This window comes from Lepisosteus oculatus, chromosome 3, assembly GCF_040954835.1.
Source record: "Lepisosteus oculatus isolate fLepOcu1 chromosome 3, fLepOcu1.hap2, whole genome shotgun sequence".
Lineage (NCBI taxonomy): Eukaryota > Metazoa > Chordata > Actinopteri > Semionotiformes > Lepisosteidae > Lepisosteus > Lepisosteus oculatus.
In genome coordinates this window covers 57,490,144-57,513,893 of record NC_090698.1, presented here as the reverse complement: position 1 = coordinate 57,513,893, position 23,750 = coordinate 57,490,144, and the positions used below count along the sequence as shown (strand labels likewise).

The following is a 23,750-nucleotide window of genomic DNA, read 5'->3' as shown; positions in this document are numbered from 1 at the left end:
CACCGAGGTAGCAACTGAAGGTAGAGTTGGCTTAGGGTTTACAAAACTAAATTGGCCTATGTTTCCCAGCAGTTGGGGAAAGGGCCATTTTTAAACGTGTAAAGGAGAAGCCAGTTCGAAAAAGCCGGTTTCGGTTGAGAGGCAACCCGTGTGATTTTGACACAAGGGGAAATGGGCTAGGCGCAGAGAGTTACAGTCCAGGTAAGGGTGGGCTGGTGAGTTCAGACAGCTCTCGTCGGTTGTTCCCTGTATGGGTACTTTTGGCAAAGGAAGATAGACGATGAAAGACACAACTACAGGTGGCTCATGTGAGTGGGTCTTCGCTGCCATGCTGCCAGCTGGGGGGAGCTGCCAGAGTAGGGAATAGCCATGTAGATATTCACAAAACCTCTCGTCAGAATTCCCTTCTAAGTTATAACTGTGGTGCAGGAATGTGTTCAGATCTCTTAAAAACTCTGACTTGTGAATAAGAGATCAAGCACCTATTTATCTTTGTTATTATTGCATAAGCTATTGAAAAAGCAGGCTCAGAGAACCTCAAGCAATGTATTAAACTATGACAAGGCTGTTGGTTCAACATTTTAAATTGTTTTCATAGAACCAAATGTTTTGCACTTTTGTGCTAGAATGTGTAATGTGTTCCGAAGAAAAACCCGTGAGCCACCCATTTGTTGTATAGTGGCCTAGAAAGTCATTTTCTTTGTCACTTAAGCACCGTTTTGCTCTGTATATATGATAAGGTGCCTTGTCAGCACTGATTTTGATAACTGTTATTTTTATTTTCAGGATCTGGTGTTTAGAGCATGTGATCTTCCCTAAAATGGACAGGCATTTGAGTCTCTCTGTGAATCTCATTCCAAAGAGTCTGAACTGCAACAAGGCAAGAATGCCAGACATTTGAAGTCATATATTTAGCTAGACAGCACTAAGAGTTACTTCAAATAATCTTGTCTAAAACAGCTCACCCCGATAAAGAAAAAGAATTAAACTCCGCTTTTTCAAAACGTAACATTTTGCATTCTTCTCGTCTTGTCGGCATTCTCCCAATCTGCATCTTGGAATGAAAGCACGTTTAAAATCACTTTTGTTCACCTCCCTTAATGCTACAGTTTGGGTTCTGAAAAACTGAATGGTACTGTAAGTTAGTTGGAGTCCAGAAGACGCATGCAAGATGCTCAGTTTAATAGCAACAATAATAAAGTCTGGTGTTTCTAAACTTTTCAGTTTTTTGCTGTTGCAATTTAGAAGCCTATTACCCCTAGCAGTTCAGGAGTTGATTATAATGCTTTTGTTTTTCACAATAAATGACATGCTCATTAATGACTGCCACCTCTTTTGCCAGCCTACAGGGTTTGTCGCCTGAGCTGTATGTAGGCATACAGTTGTAACAAATCAGAGTGCTGATATGACATACAGGGAAATGCTGAGGCTGAATACCACTCTTGTTCTGTGTTAAACAGAGCAGTGGGCTGACATTTGTCACTGACGGATTCCTTTATTTGCAGAAGAACATGTACAGGCATTCCCACAGATCACAACAATTGGTGAAAGGGATCTTTGTTTTGTGTAGGAGAGAACAACAAACAGCTTATTGACTTACTATGAAATAAGATTAATGCACAAATGGCACAAAATAAACTCATAAAACTTTTAGAAGGGGAAATATAGGCAATCAGTCTTATCCTAGAACAGGTCTTTGGTTCTCTTGTTTTGTGTAGTGGGTTATAACACTAGGTTATTATAACAAGTTGCATTTAAAATCTAATTAAAACTGTGCAGAAATCTAATTTTTTAGACTAAATTATGAAACATTTTTGGGAATGGTCACAAAACAGTTTTTAATTCTGTTTTATGTAGTTTTTGTTTTTAATATGGTGAGACAGAAAGGTGAGACAGCTATGAATATATTATGTTTATTACAGTATGTTATCTGTTTTTTTATATATTGTATATCATGTTTTGCTCAATGTTTACTTAAACATCTAAATCTCCTTATTCTCTGTTCAAGACTGATTGTGCATTGCTGCATGTACAGTGTGATATTTGTGAACAGTTTTTTTTCTTTGTATGATGTAAGCTTCTATGACTTCTAGATATATTCTTCATGCCAGGTACACAGGATGACTGAGGAACAAAAAACTTTCACATTTCACTCAGTATTTTGAATGCTTGCCATATAGTTCACATGTTACATACGGTATATAACAGTTGTAATAGTAATGTGGTGTAAAGATTTGTTAAAAGCACATAAAATAAAAAAGAAGGCTACATTTACTACTGTACCTTACCTGACATACTGTATGAAATCTCTCTCACTGTTCAGCAATACTGGTGAAATATGCCCACACTGTGCTTGGCATGTTTTCTGTTTATCTTGAAATTTGTAGGCTAGAGCCTTAAAGTTTTTTTTCACAAAATGTATGGATGGCTGTTTAACCAACCCTAGAAAAAAAAGGTGAGAAAACAAATTTCACAATAAAAGCATATGTAAGAACAATATAATCAGACCCATGGTCCATATTCCACACTGAAGATCATAACAAAGTGTTATAACACTGTTATTTACCAAGACATTCAAATATTTAAGTAGTGTAGTGTTCCTGCTCTTTCACTTGACATTTATTCTTGAAATTAAACTTATGTCTGATATCCTAACTTAACCATTTCGTAATGGTGGTATAAGTGGAAAAGGTGTTGGACTTTGTGGCCTTTCATGCTTACAATTAATAATTAATAATAATTGCTTATGCTTATATAGTGCTTTTCTGGACTCTGCATATAAACAGCTTTACAGGTAATGGGGACTCCCCTCTACCACCACTAAAGTGCAGCATCCACCTGGCTGATGCGACGGCAGCCATAGTGCGCCAGTACACTCACCACACATCAGCTCCAGTGGGGAGGAGAGCAGAGTAATGAAGCCAATTCATAGATGGGGATTATTAGGAGGCCATGATTGGTAAGGGCCAATGGGATATTTGGCCAGGACGCCTGGGTTACACCCCTACTCTTTTCTAGAAACACCCTGGGATTTTTAATGACCACAGAGAGTCAGGACCTCGGTTTTACGTCTCATCCGAGGGACGGGGCCCGTTTACATTATAGTGTCCCCATCACTATTTTTCCCAGGAGTCTCCAATCTAGTTACTGACCAGGCTCACCCCTGCTGAACTTCACTGGGGTACCAGTTGTGAGTTGCAGGATGATATGGCTGCTAGCTTAAATACATTAACATTAAATACAAATAGATCCATTTCCAGTAACCTCTCAGTCTAATATAGTGTCGCAATGAAATGGAGCCTGACGCTGCAGACAGTGGTGCAAGGCAGGATACACCTGGGATGGTAAGCCAGTCCATTGCACACATGTACAAGTGGTGTGTGTCTCTGGACTGTGGAAGGAAATCAGCCTGGAATCCATGATTCAAGAGCTGTGCAGCAGTAACTCCCATCATCATGCCCCCCTCCTAGTCAGTGCTTTGGAAAAAGAAAAAAAAACCTTTCAGGTTCATAAAAACGTTTCACGGCTAGACATATTATGTCTGACCCTTTGTTTTCAACTGGTAGAAGTGTCGTGAAACACTGTATATGTTGCCACACACAGTGTCATGTGTTACCACTTATATGAATACAAAAATATGGAAACTTAATTTAACAAGCTAACAGATAAATGTGGGAAAGAAATATTTTAATTTGGAAATCTTTTGTCTCCCCGGGTTCTTAATTGAAAGGGAAACACCTAATAAGTCAGTAATGAAATTATTTACTGAAAGAGTTTCACAGTTGTTAACTATTAGACTGGTATGCAGTTGCTGGAGGATGCAAAAGAAAAAGGGTTGTTGGTTTTCTTCCTGTGTCTGTACTTTGCTTGGAACAGTGCCTTGGAAGCTGTCTAGAGTCTGCTTTTATTCACATTTGTTTTGGTGATACAGTGACAATACCGTGGAAAAGGAGACCGGTGTGTTTTGGGTTAGTAGTGCAGACTCTGGGAATGCATGTTATGTACTAAAACTTACAGTAAGGGAGGGGCACAACATTTCAGGAGTCTGCATGCCTTCATCTCTTTGTTTTTATAAAAAAAGTTTTTGAAAGGCTGGTAAACTCGTTAGGCTTAATTTGTCATTTTCTTTCTTCTTAATGATAGGTTGGTGAAGAGTAATCCAGGGTGCAGTCTGATGTCAGTACAGTACCCTTGTGGTGTGCATGCTGGAACTGGAATTTAATGACAGATCTGTATGTTGTACTCTCATCTGCTCACCCAGCCCACACATGATGTTCCTGTCCCAAAGCGTGCTGTCTGGAAAGAATCACCTCTGTGGGGCACGGCTGTGTCATGAAATCGCCCACGCCTGGTTTGGACTGGCGATTGGCGCCCGAGACTGGACTGAGGAGTGGATCAGCGAAGGCTTCGCCACCTACTTAGAAGATGTGTTCTGGGCCCGTGCGCAGCAGGTACCGTTGAATAAAAGAAGTTGGAGTGTCTCAGCCGTTTGTGAGCATTAGCTCATTTTCTACTGGCTAACTTACCAATGGATAAGAATTCATTATATATGATAATATATCATGGAATGAAAACCATTGACCGTAAGAGTAACCCATGTCAGTGTTTCTGGCTCTCAGCTATTGCTGGTCACTCAGACAAACTGTACTTTATGTTTACATAGCTAATCATATCCCACAGGCATAGATGTGTATGCAGAACATGAATTCAATACTTAAAAAAATTTGGTTGAGGTTATGGTGTTTTGACGTCAAGGGGAAAATTGCTTTTTTGTCTGATGGTGATAAACTGTATCTGCGGAGTTTATAATATGATTATGCTTTATAAAATGCTTGGCTGTAGGAAACACATGCTTTTATCTTTAAACAATTCTTATGAAAATCCATAGCCATCAAAACAGCACAAAATATAAGCAGATCTCTGCAGCAAATGTTTTCTCCAGAATTGTTTGCTTTTCTTGGACACCAAGTACGCTTGGTTAATAACATAAAAAGAAGTATTCCACTTGCCATGTAAACATTGAATATAAATGACTTGTAACATTCCTCTAAATTGAAACATTCATAATAAATATCCCTCCTTTTGATACTGTAGAATATTGTTTGTTTAAAATATGAAAACCATTTTAAATATGTTGAGTGTCAATACAAGTATTTTCAACACGCTTTCCCTTCGGCACAAAGATTTAGATGTTCGGTGCATGTGTGGGCCATTAGGAATTCTATTCTCACTCATCGTTATAAACCAGTGTGTGTTGTATGTGACAGAGGGTAAAGACCTGTCCGTCAGCCTGCAACAACCTGTCTTGTTTGACATGCTCTTCTGTGACTCTGTACTCCCTGATTTGGACTGTGGTTACGTGGCTTGTAAAGCTGGTCTTGGGAAACTTGATATCTTTTACTGTTTTGCTCAACAACGGTTTATTATAGTTTCATTGGAAAAACACATCACTGCCTCCATACTTAATTAGTCTGTACTATTCTACAGTTTAAGATGTGGAACTTTTATATCTATCTTTGTATACGTGTGTGCGGTAGGGGAGGGGTGCTGATGTGGGTTTGAAAATGGAATTGCTTTGTACTTCTTTGTAAGTAGTTTTGCTGAAGGTTTTTTGCTTTCCGTGTAGGCTGGGATGGAGGGACTGCAGCCCTTAGCACCATGTTCTAAGTTGTTGCTTCAGCAGTAGTCTTTTACTAAAAATATGTACAGTGCTCTGACTAAGGCAGGCATTACGTGAAAGAAGCTAAAATATAACATTTCTAAAATTGGCCTCCATAATTATTTTAAGCAGTGTATCTCTCACTACTGAATGTGTAGACATTTTCGTGTGTCAAACCTCTTAAATGTTTTACAAATTTGAAGCACTTTTGGCTGAAACACCTGCAATATCTATTTTTTTCCTTTGTTAGATATACAGTAGCCTGACTATTTCATCGAAGGACTGCTTTTTTATATAATTGTTTTTTAGTCCTCAAGATTAATTCATGATTGCAGCTAGGGCTGGGCGATATGGCCAAAAACATTATCACGATAAAAATGTTCATATCAGTCGATGTCGATAATTATCACGTAAATGTCAAATCATTATTTCTTTCAAGTTTAAAGGCAGATTTTTTCTCCTGAGTGAAAGTTGAAGAAAGCAGACAGTTAATTGGTAAATTAAACAACTCTTTGAGCTGGTCGTTGGCAGCACTACATTTGCTTCAGTATCGCTCATTTCTCCACTCGAACTACAATCCTGTCAGCCACCACCGTGTGGGTAAACACCACCGCGTTAGCTGCCCGGTCTGCGACACGCACGCGCACTCGCACAGTATTTTGTGTGCATGCGCATATCGTGTGCAAATATTAAACATATATATCGAACATTTATCGAACTTTTGTTAAAATTATATTGCGATAATTATCGTTATCGAATTATCGCCCAGCACTAATTGCAGCTTAGAACATTGAACCAGTTACTGTACCAACAAGCGGAGGCCATTTGGCCCATCTAGCATACTTGGTTAGTACAGTAGCTAATTGTTCCAAAGATCCTATACAGCTGTTTCTTAAAAGAAGTCAAAGTATTGGCTTCAACCACATGGCTGGTTAGCTTGTTTCACACTCCCACAACCCTTTGTGTTCAGCTGTACCTCCTGATCTCGTTATGAACTGCACTTCCAAGTAATTTCCACTTGGGTCCATTGGGTTGATGTGAGTTTTGAATAGTTCGGGTTCCTCTGCAGTCCCCTCTGTTCATGATGAAATAAGTTTTGTTCTTTTAACTTCATTAAAATATGGATAAAAAGCACACTGCACACTTCAGGTGGAATCAAAACCCATGACCCTAGAAATAATAACATGAACCAAGAAAATAAAAATCTGTAAGTCTGACGTGTGTTACAAGGTTATGGGAACGATAATCATATCTAAACTAGAGGATCACCTGTATGGAAATCAGATTATAGGGCATGATAAACACTGATTTAGGAAAGATACTGTAACTTAATTAAAATTTTCATAATAAATAACAACAGAAATGGACACACACAAAGCATACAGTATGGTATATTTGGATTTTCAGAAAGCTTTTGATAAAGCTCATAATTATCAAATTATAGGCATTAGATGTGAGTTTAATTTTTTTTATACGTTATAGAAAGCATAGTACAATAAAGGGTGAATTCTCACACTGGGGTGATTAATTAGTGGAGTACAGCAAGGCTCTGTACTAGGTCACTGCTTTTCCTAATTCAATGGTTTAGATTCTTGTATAAATAGTTTGCATATAATTCCAACAAAGGGGGACTAAAAAACATTCTAGAAGTAGTAAAAACATTTAGATAAAACTCAAGCCTGGACAAACATCTGATAGATTATTTAATGTAGAAAAGTGATGGGTGTTCAGTGTATGTAGTGAAAGCAAAAGTGAAACAAGCTGCTCGACCATGTTTACCATAATTGCCTGCAGCTATATCACCCTGCAGCTCACAACTGGCAGCCCACTGAAGCTCAGCAGGTGTGAGCCTGGTCAGTACCCGGATGGGAGAACTCCTGGGAAAAACTAAGGTTGCTGTTGGAAGTGGTGTTAGTGGGGCCTGTAGGGGGCGCTCACCCTGCGGTCTGTGTGGGTCCTAATGACCCAGTATAGTGATGGTACTCTATACTGTTGCAACACTCTGTGGAAAGCGAAGGGCTTAATAAGACGCAGAAAGGCATCAAGGCTATCCACTGCAACAAAGGAACCCTCTAGTCGTGACGACTTCTCGCACCGCTGGACCCAGGCTTCTGAGGTCAAGAGAGTGGAACTACCCCAGTACAACAGCTTTCCCACTTCAAAAAGCTCTCCTGCATAGGATTCTTTGTGCAGCTCACCTTCCAAACAGACGAGCTGCACAAAGTACAACGGTCATCAAAGGGGGCGCTCACCCTGCGGTCTGTGTGGGTCTTAACGCCCCAGTATCGTGACGGGGACTCTATACTGTAAAAAGGCGCCATCCTTCAAACGAGACGAAAGACCGAGGTCCTGACTCTCTGTGGTCATTAAAAATCCCAAGACGTTCTTATATACAGTATGTGTAAGGAATTATTATTATGTTGTCGGCATCTTTCAGTAAAGGACTGGATGAGATCCACAAAACGGTTAGCTAAATGGAATGGTTAGCTCCTGTCCTTTGTAACTGTTCTTGTATTATTATCCAACAGTGAGCAGCTGTACGATTGCGTTGGGCCTTTGTATATTCAGTCTGACCAAGATAACTTTTTACGTTTGCTTTGTTTCGTGTTACATAATTGAAAATAGGGTCTCTTCCCACACATGACCGCACAAAGGGCAAAAGTGAAACTGAACGGTAATTTGGTCAGTTTTGGTGAAGGCAGTATCGGACTGCTAATGCTGAGCTGCACAGACTCTGAAGAGGGCTCTTCTCTTACTCGTCACAGCTCCCACAAGAGGAAGCCGAGGGGCAGCGAGAGCTCAAGGCTGCCCTGCGATGGAGGCGTCTCAGGGACGAGCTACAGAACTCCGAGGAGGAGCTGCAGATATTGAGGTGTGTTGTCCACCCGCCTCTCATCGTCTTCCTCACATTCTTTGTTAGTACTTCCTAATGAGTGCAGTTTTACCCATTTCCTCTCATCAAGGCTTAGAAAGCAATGATTAGGCTTAATGCTTTGATATCCCACATGAATTCACTATATCAGTATGTATATATTCACTATTCTATATATCATATACTTATGATACAAGATATATCCCATTTGAATACACTATTTAATGTATACAACATTGTTTGTTGATGTTTTGAAATTTTAAAGCTTTGGAAACTGCAATCCTCAATTACAAGATGTGAACTAACCCACAGCTGCAGTTGGGTGCCTGGGTGTGTCATTGGCTCTTATCCATGTACTGTCATATGAGGCACCTACAGAAAAAGCCTTGAGCGTGAGAACTGCGGTCCCTGCCTTTTTTAATTGGGTCTAAACGTGTAGAGAAATTCTAACTATGATAATGTATAGGTGGTATGTATAGGTTGGTAATTGCTTTCTTGGAATTTGCAGACATCAGAAACAACTGAACTACTTATCTTGTAACACAAAAAATGCCAAATTTAATTAGTTAGGTTGAGCTCCAGCAGAAGAAGAGAATCATAAGAGTTGCATAAAATATTTACCAACGTCTTAAACATGTACAGCACAGCACTTCACAAACATTCATGAAAGACAGCTTACGGTTTTGATTACAGCAATGATTCTTTATTTTGCATTTGCCTAGTTGCCTAGAAAATCAATACTAACACATTTGGAATATGACTGATTATGAGTATTATACAACAGCTGGTTAAAAGTTGATCCTAGCTAGTAATTACAAGGCTTGTACAGATATGACAAAAACAGCTTCTTAAAGTATTACCATTTTTCAATGAAAGGTGCAGTATTTAATGGTAACTTTTTTGTGATGTGTATTTTTATCATGCAGCATTCTTTTAAAGTTACAAAACACAAATTCTGTCTCCTAGTTAATAACCCAGAGCCAGTTTAACTGGCATTTACCGCATTTCACAGCTCATCTCAGCGTAGATTTTGTAGATTTGTTCCTTTTTTCTGTCATTTCAACGAGACATCTAGATAAACATTCTTTTGAACTGAAAGAAGGTGTATTTAGTGTACAGTAATCACAAGCACACCATTTAAAGTCAGTATAGTTAAGTTTTATAAAAATATTAGGAATAATGAAAATCATTCTGAGCTGCGAGGGTTAGGAATGATTTTCACTAAATTGAAAGCAAGTGAAGGCAGAACCGGGGCATAGGGCAGTCAGTGCTGAGAGGTGCTATCCTTAGGTTCACGGTGCGATTCCAAACAAGGGCACCGTCCCTTTTTCACATGTTACATGTCTGCAAAGCTAATTGTCCTATAGATTTCTGTCATATTCACAGGCAGGTGTGTAGCAAACATGTTTGCTTGACACCTATTGTGAAAGCAGTTACGGGTGGTGAGTATGGGATGCGATGGAGTGGTTTCCTGTGCAGGCTGCTGTCCTGTCTTGCACAGGCAGGACTGCTGGGATAGGTCCCGGAGTGCTGTGACCCTTTTCAGGACTAAGAAACTTTCTGATTATGAATAGAGGCGTGAAATCTAGTTAAGTCTTTGAGAAAAACCTTTCTGTTGCCTTTACCACTGTTTTTGGAATGCAAAATACAAACTAACAGTATTGCAAATGAAAAAACAAATGAAATCCTTTTATTAACAGTTTCATCAGAACCCTGGAAGATTTCTGTCAATTTGTTGTACTTACATTAAGGAAAAAAGCAGGTGCTAAATGAACCTGGTGGGCAAAGTGTTCTGATTATGGCCCAGTGACTTGCTAATTACTATTTAAAGAGACAACAAAATGGAGAGTCCTGCTCATATCACAAACCTTGTATTTTTATGCAGGGATTAAATGAACATTTTACAACATATAAGTGTACAATTCATTAGCTATTAATTCATATTAATGTTTGTTTTTATTAAAAGGCTTTTTTGGCAAATTTATAAGCATCGTCTTTATGTTAAGATTAAAAAAACAGGCACAGTGTATTTCTGTTGATTTTTGCATGTTTGACAGCTGTCTAAATTCGGGATATTCCATTGTGAATCAAGTTAAGCAATGATTATATTCAGCAATGGCTACGTCAACCTTTTGATCATTTTTATATTATTTTAATAAGATTAAAACCAGAAACACTAGTTTCTTATTTTAAAAAGCATAACAGCATGTCTGGCAAGTTTTAATTGAGGCTTGTATTGCATCTTGCTGGTCATTGATGCCACATGTGGTGTGGTTTTTGTGGTAACCAAAAACCCTCGAATGGACCAAGTCATCATGGATTTCATGGATTTTTTAAATAAGCCATGACAAAAACTTTGAAAAATGTCCTGGTATGTACATGGGACAAGGGGAAACTTCCTTGTAAATGGTTCCAATTAGGGTTGTTCTTTTATCTGATGAACTCTAAAGTACAAGCAGTCTCTCCTGCCGGTCAGCACCCGGGGTGATTCTGTTTTGGCTGAAATGAGTAAGAGGGAAAACTAGGCTGCTATGTTGAAAACAGTTGGAAATGTGCACAGAATAGCATTGCATACGGCAGTCTAGTATTTATCAAGCAAAGGCTGAATTCAGAAGATTTTATTGGAGTCCTGTAAGAATACCCTCGCACCATTAAATCAGCTTTTTGCAGTAGACGGGTTGTTTACTTCGGGAAGATACTGTAAAATCCTCAGTACGACCAGAACAGCTTCTTCTGGAGGAGACCACATGTGCTGCATTTTCTTCCTAAGCATCCCAGAGTCCGGACCTGGACTCCATTGGATACATCTGGGAGCATTTCAAACAAAATATGTTATTCTGTCAAGTAATACACAAGAGCTACAGCAAAACCTCCACATCTGGCGAAATCTGGTTCACAGTGTCACTTACCCAGTCTCTTCCCAGACTCAGGCACAGTTTGAAAGGCGAAAGACACGCTATCATATCCTTTTGTATTACAGACTATATTCATGTAAACAGGAAACTGTAGTATTATGTGAAGTGAAGTGAAAAACGGACATAGCAGTGTTCTGGACATCTATCAAGACGAGTAGAACAAAGCTGGACCAAGGAAATTCCGACTCCATGGTCATCAAGGAGGCCTTAAGGCAGGAACATGAAATTTAGGTTTGAAGAGAGGCAAAGAACCAAAGGCAAGGCTTTGTGGATGGGCTTCAGATAAACCTGTGTCTTTCTGGGCTGCGTCTGATAATCATGAGACTTTCAGAAGTGCTGCAGTTCTCTGTGGACATGATTTGTGCTCTTTGAAGAAAAATATAAGTACAGTTCAATACAATAGAATGTGCCAGTGAAATAAAATTGAAAATGACGTGCTGAAAAATCTCGTATGTTGTCCTTTGGTTTATGACACTTTTATTATCAATTACATTCATCGATATTTTAAAAACGAATCTTTCTTCATTTATAGAAAATAGTACTAGGATGTATCAGACAAATAGTGTAGATGAGAGTTTTTTTAATGTGTTTTTCATGCCTTTTATTTTTTTATATTCACCCACTGTGCATATTTGTCACAATTTCATTTCCCAGCAATGTTCCCACTAATCATGTGGTGGTAATGGGAATAATCTGCTACTTGGGAAGAAGTTGAATCATTTAATAAGGCATTTCCTTGCTTTGGTCTCTAAAGAGGCATTGTCTTACATGCTTCAGATGAATTAGTGTCAGCAATAGACACACAGGGCCACGTTTCAACAGTGCAAAGCTTTCTGTAGGTAATACGTGGCTCAGTGAGATACCAGTTTGAACAAAAGGGTCAGCTTATCGTTTCTTACCATGCAGTGGGACTACAAACGTGGGAGCGAATGTCTGCTATCCAGTTCTAAAATGAGGCAGATGTTTGAGACACTAAAAAAATATGCTGTCATGATGAAAGGGCTAGTCTGGGTACCACGTTACTTTTCCAGTTTTCCGTGTCAGGTGCAATCCCTGTCATTTAGTTTTGCTCGTTCCACAGAAAAATTGAAAACACGAATGACTGAAGGGCAAAGCCAAGAGTTTTAGTGTCTTACGACAGTAATGCATCTGTGCTGTTCTGAAGCTGGATCCATAAGCTTGGGCAAGCCTCAGCTGGAATGGCGTGTGCTTGCTGCACAGAGAAGACTTTGTTTGGTTTAAAAACTAAATTAAAACGGAGGAAGTTTTCATAGTTGGTAATGGAATGAACTCCTTATACAGTACATGCACAGACATCATAAAAATGTATTTATCAAGTGCTTGAAACTTAGCAGTCTTGTAACGCAAAGATCTGTTGAATGCACAGAAAACAAAGTTGTTTGATTATAGAAAGTGCAGTTATGTAATCCACATTTCAAAAGTAAATTAATGCAAAGAATTCTGCATGTAAAAGTGACTCAACAGAATTTGAAAGTTATAGCATTCACAGGAAATAATGGTTTTCCTGTGAATTCTTAGTAGACCAAATACAGGCAAAGTTTAGTTTGAGACCTGTTTTACTGGAAATAGTTCCTATGCTGAAATCTACCCCAGATCTTCTGGATATTAACAACCACAAAACCTAAATAAAACAAATATTTACTATATATAAAGGCATTGAAATGGGGCTTGTCTTCAAATGTACGAATGGTAGAAGACAAATTTTACATGTGCTTTATAGGCCAAACAGAGAGCGCACAGGAGACGTCAGTGACTCTGGTGCATCCCTTGTCAAACATGGCCTCAATCCAGAAAAAATCTTCATGCAGGTTCACTATTTAAAGGTAAGTTATTAAAAACCGCTCTCTTGCTATATTCCTGCTATAAGAAATCACAACAGTTATGTGTCAGATACAGAACAGCACACTACACTATTGTTGTGTTCAACACTTCAGTGAAAACATCTACTTTTATATGAAATAAAGAATTTACAAATTAAAAGAGAGTGGTGCTTGGTGTTCATGATGGTTTTTTAACAGTTAAAGTTTAACAGTTAGTTACAAAGACTGGAAATGTAATAGAACATTTACAGTATTAATTATTTACAGCATCAGTAGTAACCAAAGGTAAAAAGTACTGCATTTGCTCAATCTTCTTTGGAAGAATTTCTTTTTTTCTGTTTGTGGTAGTTCTAAACATATCTCTCACTTAGCTGCTTAATAACACTGTATTTTGACTGAAAAACATTCCACTGATTGATTCATTAAAGGCTGATGAGTGCAACTATTATATGTTTGACATACTTTATTTAAAATGAGGATGAGTCAGAATAACGTTATTTAGTAAAGCAGTTTCTTCCTTCTTACCCTTTTATCACGGTGAAGAAATGACAAAGATGTCCTAGTTCTTCTACCTAATATATATTCATTTATGAATCTAAGAATACCTGTACATTTGTAGCTAAAAATATTACACATACGATGAAGTTTAAAAATATACCAATTCGTGTAGAAAGATACTGTAAATTATGATTCCTAAACTGATTTGGTATGTAGATGTCCATGAAATTGTGCCATGCTGTAGTTATTATAGATACAATTGTGAAATATTTAACGGATATTAAAACAGAGGTACAGTATCTCTTGGAAATTGGCAATGAACGTGTTCATGTTGCAATTTTAAATGACATTTTTCAACGTACATTTATTACATTTTTTATGAATACATTTAATTGAAGTGAGGATCTATTTCCTGGTGGTATCATTGTGGTTAGTTGTGTGGGAAAAAAATATCAAATCAGAAGGAAACACTTGTTCATTATTGAGCAGTCTGTCACAGAAAACGCCATGATGCTTTCAGTTTTTGCGTACAGTGAGAAACCCAGGCAAGGCACGTAGATCCGTTCCAAGAACTCGAAATGATTTTGGCTTCTCCTTTTTTTCTTTTAAAGGGATACTTTCTGCTCTATTTTCTTGCAAGCAAAATAGGAGACGATCGGTTCCTTAAATTCTTTTGCCAGTTTGTGCAAAAGTTCCATGGTCAACTCATTCTGTCTCAGGTAGGCTGGTCTCTTAGACGCTTTACAGTCCTTTTATAATGTAACGCTCTGTGTCTTTGAAGTAACTAGAGTGTCCACATATCATTGATCTTACAATCATTTCAGTCAATAAGAAAAGCCATGTAAAAAGTACTCCAACAAGTTATGCTTTTATTGTTCACAATGTCTTTGGATCTTATTTTCACTGATACTTGATTATTCAGTCAACAACAGTACCAACAAAAATGTAACTTTTGTGGTCCAAATTTCTGGTGTTCATTACCGATATTTTTAATGTGTTATAAAGTTCATGTTGCATAGCTCACAAGTAATTTTGCACAGAGCTTTGCTGAAAGACTGAGAGTTAATAGGTTCCACAAAGTATGCAAGCATTGTTTAATAAAAAAGTAACACACTTGCCCAGCCAGGTTAAAGGGTTCATCTTCTTTCATAATGTTTCATTTAAAATCAATGTTTACATTTACCACACTATTTACAATAGAATAATAATGAAAGAGAACAGTTGGATGCATTTTCAATTTGTTTTACAGCTGTGAAATATCTGTATTGTAACAGACTTCCCTAAAGTAGGGAACATATTCCTTCCTTTTCTCTATATTCTTTCCTTCATGTTGTATAATAATTTGGTAAACGTGTTTAAGCATATTCTATAACCATGATCCCCCTGTGGTAAGCACACTCAATTCTTATAAAATGAGTCCATAATTAAGTAAGAAACAAAGTAAAGTCCTATGATTTAGGAAGGCATTTGTATTCTGCCCTACTACTGCTTTTGAAGAGGCATAAAATTGACCATCCTTCACTTGTCACGCAGGATTTTTTGAATATGCTGCTGGAAAGTTTCCAAGAGATAAAGAGGTAGGTGTGTTTAATTCAACGTCCATGATAAGCACTTCCTATTAAATGCATTGGGGCGTTTTCAGTGTGTGATACCACTTTGTTTTAAAAAACAGAACATCCCTCCTAGACAAATGCAAATGTTATACATACATTCAGATATATAAAAAAAATGAGTTTGTGTCCTTTCATATACTTCCTTAAATCACCTTTGTTGATTTCTGTTACATCTTTTGCACATACATTGTTTTCTCAGCCTGCTATCACTGAAAACTATTAGTTGTAGTACAATTTTACACCGTTGTTATATGTAATTGCCTACAGTATATTGGCAGTGACCAGCACAGATGAGATGCAATTCAACTATATGAACTATATTCAGAAGTTAGAAACTGACATGGTTCAAATGAAATTATGCAATTATCATGCAGTTCTTTTACAAGCAATTAAACAAGACTATTAGCTCCTAATTAACGTGGACATGGCTAAGTCGCTTACATTCTCTGCCTTAAAGGTCTACTTTAGTGATCACAATGATAAAATATATTGAAAATTGTTACCAGAAAGAAAGAAATTTGAACCATATTGTTATTTAACGGGCTTGTTTTTGCATTCTTTCATTTAACATCTGATAACAAGTGTGCAGAATTCAGACACATTATACTACTATTTACAGTATGTGTTGGACAGAGTTCTAGAATGGGCATTGCCATTCTAGTTAGTGTGTCAGTCATTTAAAACTGACATTTAATAAAACACTACCAAGCTAAAATACCTGTAGTTGTTTCCAATAAATATACCAGGAGGCATTAAAACTGTAGCAAACGCTAAATGTTCCAATAAAGGCTTTTTTTATAGTTGTTGTTTTCTCATTTGTTGACTTGATTTATTGTTTCTGATTACATATACAGTATTCTAGCTTTCAAAAGACTTCTTCTGCCTGCAGTTCGTATTCCCTGTATATAAACGGTTTATAATTGCGGGTTTAAAAGTCTAGACTAAGTAAGCCCTTTTTTCTTTTAGTTTATCTTTGCAATCCCAGGGAGAGCCAATAGAAGTCTCTACCTTTTCATGCTGACCAGATGTTTAATGGAAATCACTTTGGATCTTTCCTACGCGTCATTACAGGAGGAAAAAGCCAAACTAATTTGTAATGGAGAAAAACACATTCTCCATATTTTCCCTTACAGAATTGATCCATTCATACTGGTGTTTGCTGCTCATGTCTGCATTTTTATTTTAGAACTTGCTAGTCCCATTTATTTTTAATTTGTGTCTTTGATTTTCAGTGGTAGCAATATGCGATATGTAAGCTGATGGTCATAATTATGGAGAAACTGGAAAAAAGTACTGAAATAACAATTTTGAGTTCACCATCACACTATTTCATTTGAAGAGTGCATAAATATAGTGGATATTTTCCAGTACAATACAGTATTTCTCTTCAAATTATCCCTTCTTGGCTGAGTTATGAGTTACAGTAGCTGTTTGTAGTCGATACCACATTTACAGCTGTGTTTTTTGTGATTCGCATGCATCTTTATGGTGATTTTGTTTTTGTTTTTGTTATTTTTGCAAAAAAACACCTTTAAAACTGTCATTACTTTTTTAAAAACAATCTTTGTTCTAATTATGAGAAATGTATGCAAAGCTGGCCACCAACATTTCAGATACGTTTAACAAATTATCAAAATTATTCACTGTCACTTGTCAGCTGTGTTTCAAACTACAAAGAGGAACAGCAGTTTAAACAACACATGCAATTAAAACATTCCATGTTTCATCATTATCAAATTTTGAGTTAATAATTTTAACTAATCCATTTTAATTAGTTTTTTTAGATTGGATTAGTTTGTTTCAAACCAAACTTCTCAATAATCATGGTGTTTGACACGATGAATCATAAACACCAAAAATCGTGTAACACCCTAATATGGCCTAATTTTAATGTTAAATGTATTTAATTAGTAAACGTTTTGACAGATATACAGTAAGTGAAGTGAAAGCAAGTGTGCACAGTATTGTGCTCTTCTTGTACAGATATTGCTGTGTACTGTCAGCAAGTAGAGGCATTAATAACATTTTATAACACTGCTATTTTAACAGTTTTTTTATTTAAAAACTCCAGTTCAGTAGCCTGAAAAAATTAAAACAATACACAAGCTCATTCCAGTTTGTGATTTACCAACAAGTAAAACGACAAGCCTAGAACTGACAACAATAGATGGTTACAATTGCTATCAGTAGTAAAAAAAACATTCATTTGGAAATGTGTTATTAACATTTGAAGGTGAAAATTGTGAGAAAAATGCACGAACTGTTTTTGCATTCCATGGAAAATTGTGGTTTTGATAACTGTGGTATGAAGAAAGACTTTGGTGTCAGAATTGTGGCAATGTTTAAACACTTTGACCTTCTTTAGGGTATTGCATGATGCTTAAGAAGTGCATATTTTATTGTATCTTTTGAAACTCTAATATGTGTTGCATTGTTCTGTATCTGCTGTTTATATATGAGCAAAATAACTCCAAACCTTCACATCATGTCTTTCAGTTTACTGCAGTATTGACACAGCTTGCTCATACACAGTGTCTGTAGTAAGGAGGAAGTGATAGGCATCAGCATCTCTCAACTGCCTTGTGAGTGGCCGGCTCTGGTCATCTCTTTCATATCATCAAAACAAGCTATGATGAAAATACCTGAGAAGTTTGTTGGCCATCCCATTTATAAGTTCAAATTCCAATTCAGAAATCACCTTGATACAAATTCCTGTTATTTTCAAATACGTTAAATATGAAGCTGTCACTGTATTAATTGCAGTCTAGACAGTAATAAATAAATGTAGTTGTGAAGGCAGTCACCTCACTGAACCCCTGAAATAAGCCTTGGGGAATTCCATTAATTGATTTACAGAAGGCTGTGAGAATTGGTCAAAAACATACAGTACTGTATGTGCCATCATCAGGTAATCCTAGCACTAGCGAATAGACTCAATTTCCTGTAATCCCGATTAAGCATTTGCCATCATAACAGTTGTCACGTCAGGTGGCCAATGCCCAAACTTTTCCATTTCATCTGGAACATAATACGCTTTGATATTTCTTTAAACATTATACAGACATCAAATTTTTCTATATATGAATAAAAGAACCATCCCGAAGAAAGAAGGCTGCTGGGTCTTCTAATGAAGTTGGAGTTTCTAATGATCATTATAAAAATCTTTTTTTTCTACAGGCAGGTCACTGGAAGCAATTGAATCACCTCCAAGTAATTGATAGTTTTAGCAATAACTACACCATGAGAAGTTCACAATCACATAAAAAAAAATCCATTATTTAATTCAAAATGAAAAACTCAAGCTCTAAAAATATACCCTAGTTCATAAGAGAATATTAAGTTGTCAAATGTGACCAAAAATGTTGTGGGACAGATTGTAAATATTCCTTGTTGATGCAGCTAATTGCTCTTAGCTAACAAATACTGTACCAACCTCAAATGTGATCATTATAAGCAATTCTAATGCAGTACAACAATCTGCTGTAATTAATGTTCTTGTCAGTGACAGCTCAGACTAAAAAGTGCAAATTTAGATAATTGATCAATATGTGTGCCACAGGTTTGCTAAGGTTGTTCAAGCAGCTGTTTGAAAATCTAGTCATGGAATCAATTCTTCATTTATGGCATGTTATGAAGGACAGAGGGACCATCTTATTTGACAGTTACATAAATAAGAACATTATTTTAATTAACTGAAAGCTTTCTTGATGATTATTTTTACTTTGCTGAACAACTAATAATTTTAATTGGCAGTGAGATTAAAATAGTGCAACAATTTGTAAATGGTTAGAATGAGCAAATACAAAGTCTGCTCTGCTAGCTGTCTTTAATGACAAGCATGAAAATCACATAGCTACTGTACTTTCCCTTGATACTAAATACTACCGTAGGTTTAGAGTAGGCATTGCGGTCTTCTTATTACCCTTTCAAAAATCTCTTGTGTCTGATGTTCTGTTATGTGACTTGGGGCTGTTCTTATTTGTACGTAAATGGCAAAAAATCATAACGAAAGCTTCTCTGAGTCTGGGTTTTCCAAAGCTGATGTTACCTTCTTATATCTTCATCCATTTTTATAACAATTATTAAAGTACAGTGCACTGTTATATTCCAGAGATGGCCTTACCCTTGAAGCTATTTACCGAGACTGGTTGGACAGTGCAGGAGTTCCTGAGGTAAGTTTTGTTGTAGAATTTGGCATACAAAAATTAATTCCAATTTGTAATCACGTTTCACCCTTAAAACTGTGCCACTGCTATAGATAACTTTTTGGGACATTGCAAGGCTTTTCCTTTTAATCTGTGGAACAATTCATGAAATCAGAGCAGTGGAATTGTGGTATTATTGTTATTTTTTTACTGTTTGTCTTTTGTGTTTTGAAAGTTGAAATAGTGAAAATTAGGAAAAAATAATGTACCATAGCTCTTTTTTTTGGAATGTTTTGAATCTTTTGTTCAAAATAATATCCCTGTTAAATGTGAAAAAATTGGAAAACAAAATATTGTTATAACCTATACTGTATGTACTAGTGTTTCCATAATGAAATGACAGTGCCCCAGTGTAGTTGCGTTATTGGGAAGAACACAGAAGGGGTAGTGGTCATGTTTTTCGTTAACACTGTTATCAGATTTCTTTGTTTAGGAATAGGATGTGCATTCTGCATTAATTCTACAGTTCATTTTTATACATTTTTTTACAGCTCATTAAATGTTTTGAATGCCTTTGATAACATTTTGTCTTTGATAAACTCAAATTTCAGTTTTTATAGCTAGAAAACAAACAGGCCCCCCAAATATGTATTTCTGATTTAAAAAAAAGAAAAGTTAAATTAAATTTAAAATCATAGTTTAAAAAATAACGTGTATGAAGTGTTATACACTTATTAGCATTATACAGGCACTTTTTCTTTACAGCGTTAATTACTGTACATTTCTATCCATTTGTGTTGACTGTGCAGCCAGATTGCAAAGTAAATGTTGGCGAGTAAAAAGAGTAATCCTTGAGCGGTTTGCTCCCTTTATAAAATCTGACATCTCTTCAGCTTTCCAGCAGGGCCATTACCATTTTTTTCAGTGCTTCATTATCACTGTTTCCCTGAGAAAATCACCTGGCCTTCTTGTGTGTGAGAACTGCTCAATGTTAAGTAAACAAGCCTAGGTCAGTACAGTATCAAACCTACACCTTCAATAACGGTATCTAGAGCAAATAACTTTTTAACTTACAGTAGAAAGGTTTTCCTTATTCATAATTTTAAGGGCTCTATGGGCAGATAAAGATTTCAAGTGTCTGATTGTCAGTGCCCATATTCATCATCGACACTGCTGTGCATTGTGATCACAAAGTACACTGCAAAAAAAAAAGAGAGAGAGCGGGCTGTTTCTTGCTTTTATTATGAGACTACTGAACACAAAAGCTGTGTTATGCTGGGAATGAGGGGAGTTATCCCTGCTGTAAAGCAGTTATGTGTGGTATCCAGCGAACAATACAAGTTTACTGCCTGAGTGATCAGTGTTGGATCAGGTTCACATTCCCAATTCCCCACTCACCCACCTACACAGACAGAGGAGTTGGAGTAAACACGAGCTGGGCTGCACAGCTCTTACCCAATATGGAGAGCTGGGCAAAGTGTAAAACTCGTCTTGCTTCACTCCAGCGGCATGGAATTTGTTGTCATCATCAACATGAAAATCTCCAGAAATATGGTTTTCCCCTTGAAAAGAGCAGGCAGTGTGCCCCAGCACTGTGAAGGCATACTGTACAGTACTTGTACATGTAACTGTACATGGACGAGTGTCTGCCTGTTTCTTAGTTATTCTGGACAAGTCAGCAGTTGTCAGCTATCATTTTTTGAAAGCACAGGACAGAGAAGGTCTAATATTTTTAGCTTTTAACTCACTGTATTAACCTCTAACTCTCTGCCCTGCCAGTTTGATTGATATACGTTTACCAGAGGTTGTATTGATAGATAATTACAACAGAACACATATTCTTCAAAGAGGTGGTATATTGTGTTGGGAAGCATTATATTATAATTATATTATGTCCCTGAACAGGAAAGCTCCTATTGTACAGCAATCACTGGACAATCTATAGGCATTATTAAAATATTTGAGCTGACATAAAATAATGTATAATATATTCTATAATTAATTATATAATATATACATTGTATTAAACATTAATAATATAATATATAACTAATATAATATGTCTTATTAGTTTTCTTGTTTGTTTTCTAAAAAAAATTAAAACAATGAAATGCTGAATTAGTGATTTTAATATTCTTAGCATTCATTGAAAGTGGAAAACTATTTTCAGTTATTATACTGTCGTCTTACCTTTTTTAGGCAAACAGCCCTGAAATTGTTAAAAGATTTCTTAGAGCGTTGTTTCCAGTAAAATTCAGAGGGCTTCTGCAAAATAGATAAATGCATCATGCACATTTCACTCTATCTAAGCAACAAATGACAGTATAACCACATTCTTGAACTTTTCTGTTGGCATTAGATTTTTATGAAATAACATTTTTATGGAAGTAATAGGTTTATTCCATGCTGAAAAGAGAAGAAAAGAAACAACGTTTCGGCTGTGGAGCCTTCATCTTGACACCTTATTTCCTACTATAACATTTTTATGATAACATACTACCCAGTGAGTTGATTTTTAATTACTTAAAAAGAAAGTTATTTCTTCAGCCATATTTGGCGCCTTTCTTTTAAATCATGTGTCCTGGATTATTGAAGAAATGTAATCTCAAATAGCAAGCTGATCTGAAATAGGGGAGAATTCCTGCAACAGGCAATTTGCTTGACATCAGCTGAACCTCCCTGGTCCCTTGTGTGTGTGTACCCAGTCAGAGCAAGCTCCTCCCCTGCGTGACCGGGGAGTGAGCTGTGTTTGATTACAATGAGGGTTATGCTCACAGACTTCTTGAAGTCTGAGTCACTGAAGGGCTTCAACAACTGGTGGTAGACGGGATCTAACAAATCAGAAAGGACCCGACCAGTTCTGAGCGCTTTTCATTTTGTTTTTGTTTTTTCCCCAAAGGAGTAGCAAAAGCTTTAACGAGGGGAGGGTTACTGCTGCTAGGGATTTCATACAGATTGGTCAATTGTTCCGGTGTGCGGTGCTGAAGTTAATGAGAGCTGGGTTCACCCTTGGAGTTCCGCTGCAAGTTACAGTCTGAGAAAAGAAGCCAACCTGGCGTCCGTACATTAGGCTCATTATTGCTCTGTTTCCATTTGTCCAGCCTTTGCTCAAAAAGAGTCATTCTTGGCTTCAAAATAGGCTGGTTGAAGAAGTCAAAGAGGAGGTAAGTGAGAAGCGTTGACCCTGTTTTATGTGTATATTTACACCTACTCTATTTTCATTTCTTAATTTTAAACAGCAAAGCTAAAATGTGTTGTTTTCTTCCTTTTTAAAAAAAAAAAGAGCAAAGTGACAGTATGCAGTTGTGCAAGCCAGGCAGTTTTGAAATGTGTTGAAATTGATAGAATTTTCTCCGAAACATCAACAATGCAGTGCCTTTCTTTTAAAATCCACTGCGGACAAGAGGTCGGAAATTAATTGCTCTTATGTGCGCATCTTGAGCTGTCGAGGAGATGGTGGCGTAGCACATTAAAAGATTAGCTGATCATACAGAAATGTGACTAAAGTGGGTTACCTAAGAACTCTTTTTTTTTTTTTGCTTTGGCCACAGGAAAGTATTTCTTTCCAATGAAGCAATGGAAAGAGTGTCTAAAGTCTGTTTATAGTCTCTTACTCATATTGGACCGCTGCTCTGTCGCCGACTTTCTAACTCCCCAGTCTCCTCTGATCTTAACTGCAGGTTGCAAAATGGATTCACTTCAGTCACAGCCACAGAAAGGGCAGCAAGCGGAAAAGGGGAGAGAGGAAGGAGATCTTCAAAGAGGTAGGTACTGTTATGCAAGCTTGAAATTTCAGTCAGTTCCCTGTCATCTCTCATATGTAATGACCTAAGTATACTTTTTAACCATTTTAACCGCCTAAGCTTTGTTATTAGGGAAAGGTGCCTCCGAATTCTCAGAAATCCCCTCCTCATTGTATTGAGAAAAATGCAAAACAGCATGTTTTAGATTGTTTTGCCTCTGGCAACGAAGAATTATCCTTGATCAGCCTGAACAAAAGCCCAGAGTTTTTAAATTTAATCTAAAACCTAAAGCTTTCAATGCTACGGTTCTATATTAGAGACAGATGCTTGATACAGTCCATGTTATCGAAAATACCCATTCATGTTTGTTTTACTGTATCGTGTAATTCAGAATTCAAGCTAAACAACCAATATGAATATTAAAGTTATGTTAAAGACAATTTAGTTTTTTTTGGCTTAACATT

At 37.0% G+C, this 23,750-nt stretch overlaps 1 protein-coding gene across 4 annotated transcripts in view; it reads left to right on the top strand.

Annotated features, from left to right (window-relative positions):
* The window catches only part of aopep (aminopeptidase O (putative)), a 107,243-nt gene that overhangs the window by 22,629 nt on the left and 60,864 nt on the right, over positions 1 to 23,750 (top strand). For all 4 annotated transcript variants that reach the window (XM_015367564.2, XM_015367558.2, XM_015367553.2 and 1 more), the window contains 8 exons: positions 4,262 to 4,451; positions 8,425 to 8,531; positions 13,188 to 13,290; positions 14,397 to 14,504; positions 15,319 to 15,362; positions 19,510 to 19,570; positions 22,645 to 22,707; positions 23,224 to 23,307. In XM_015367564.2, coding sequence (XP_015223050.2) covers positions 4,262 to 4,451; positions 8,425 to 8,531; positions 13,188 to 13,290; positions 14,397 to 14,504; positions 15,319 to 15,362; positions 19,510 to 19,570; positions 22,645 to 22,707; positions 23,224 to 23,307 — 760 coding nt within the window. The remainder of the gene's footprint in view (positions 1 to 4,261; positions 4,452 to 8,424; positions 8,532 to 13,187; positions 13,291 to 14,396; positions 14,505 to 15,318; positions 15,363 to 19,509; positions 19,571 to 22,644; positions 22,708 to 23,223; positions 23,308 to 23,750) is intronic.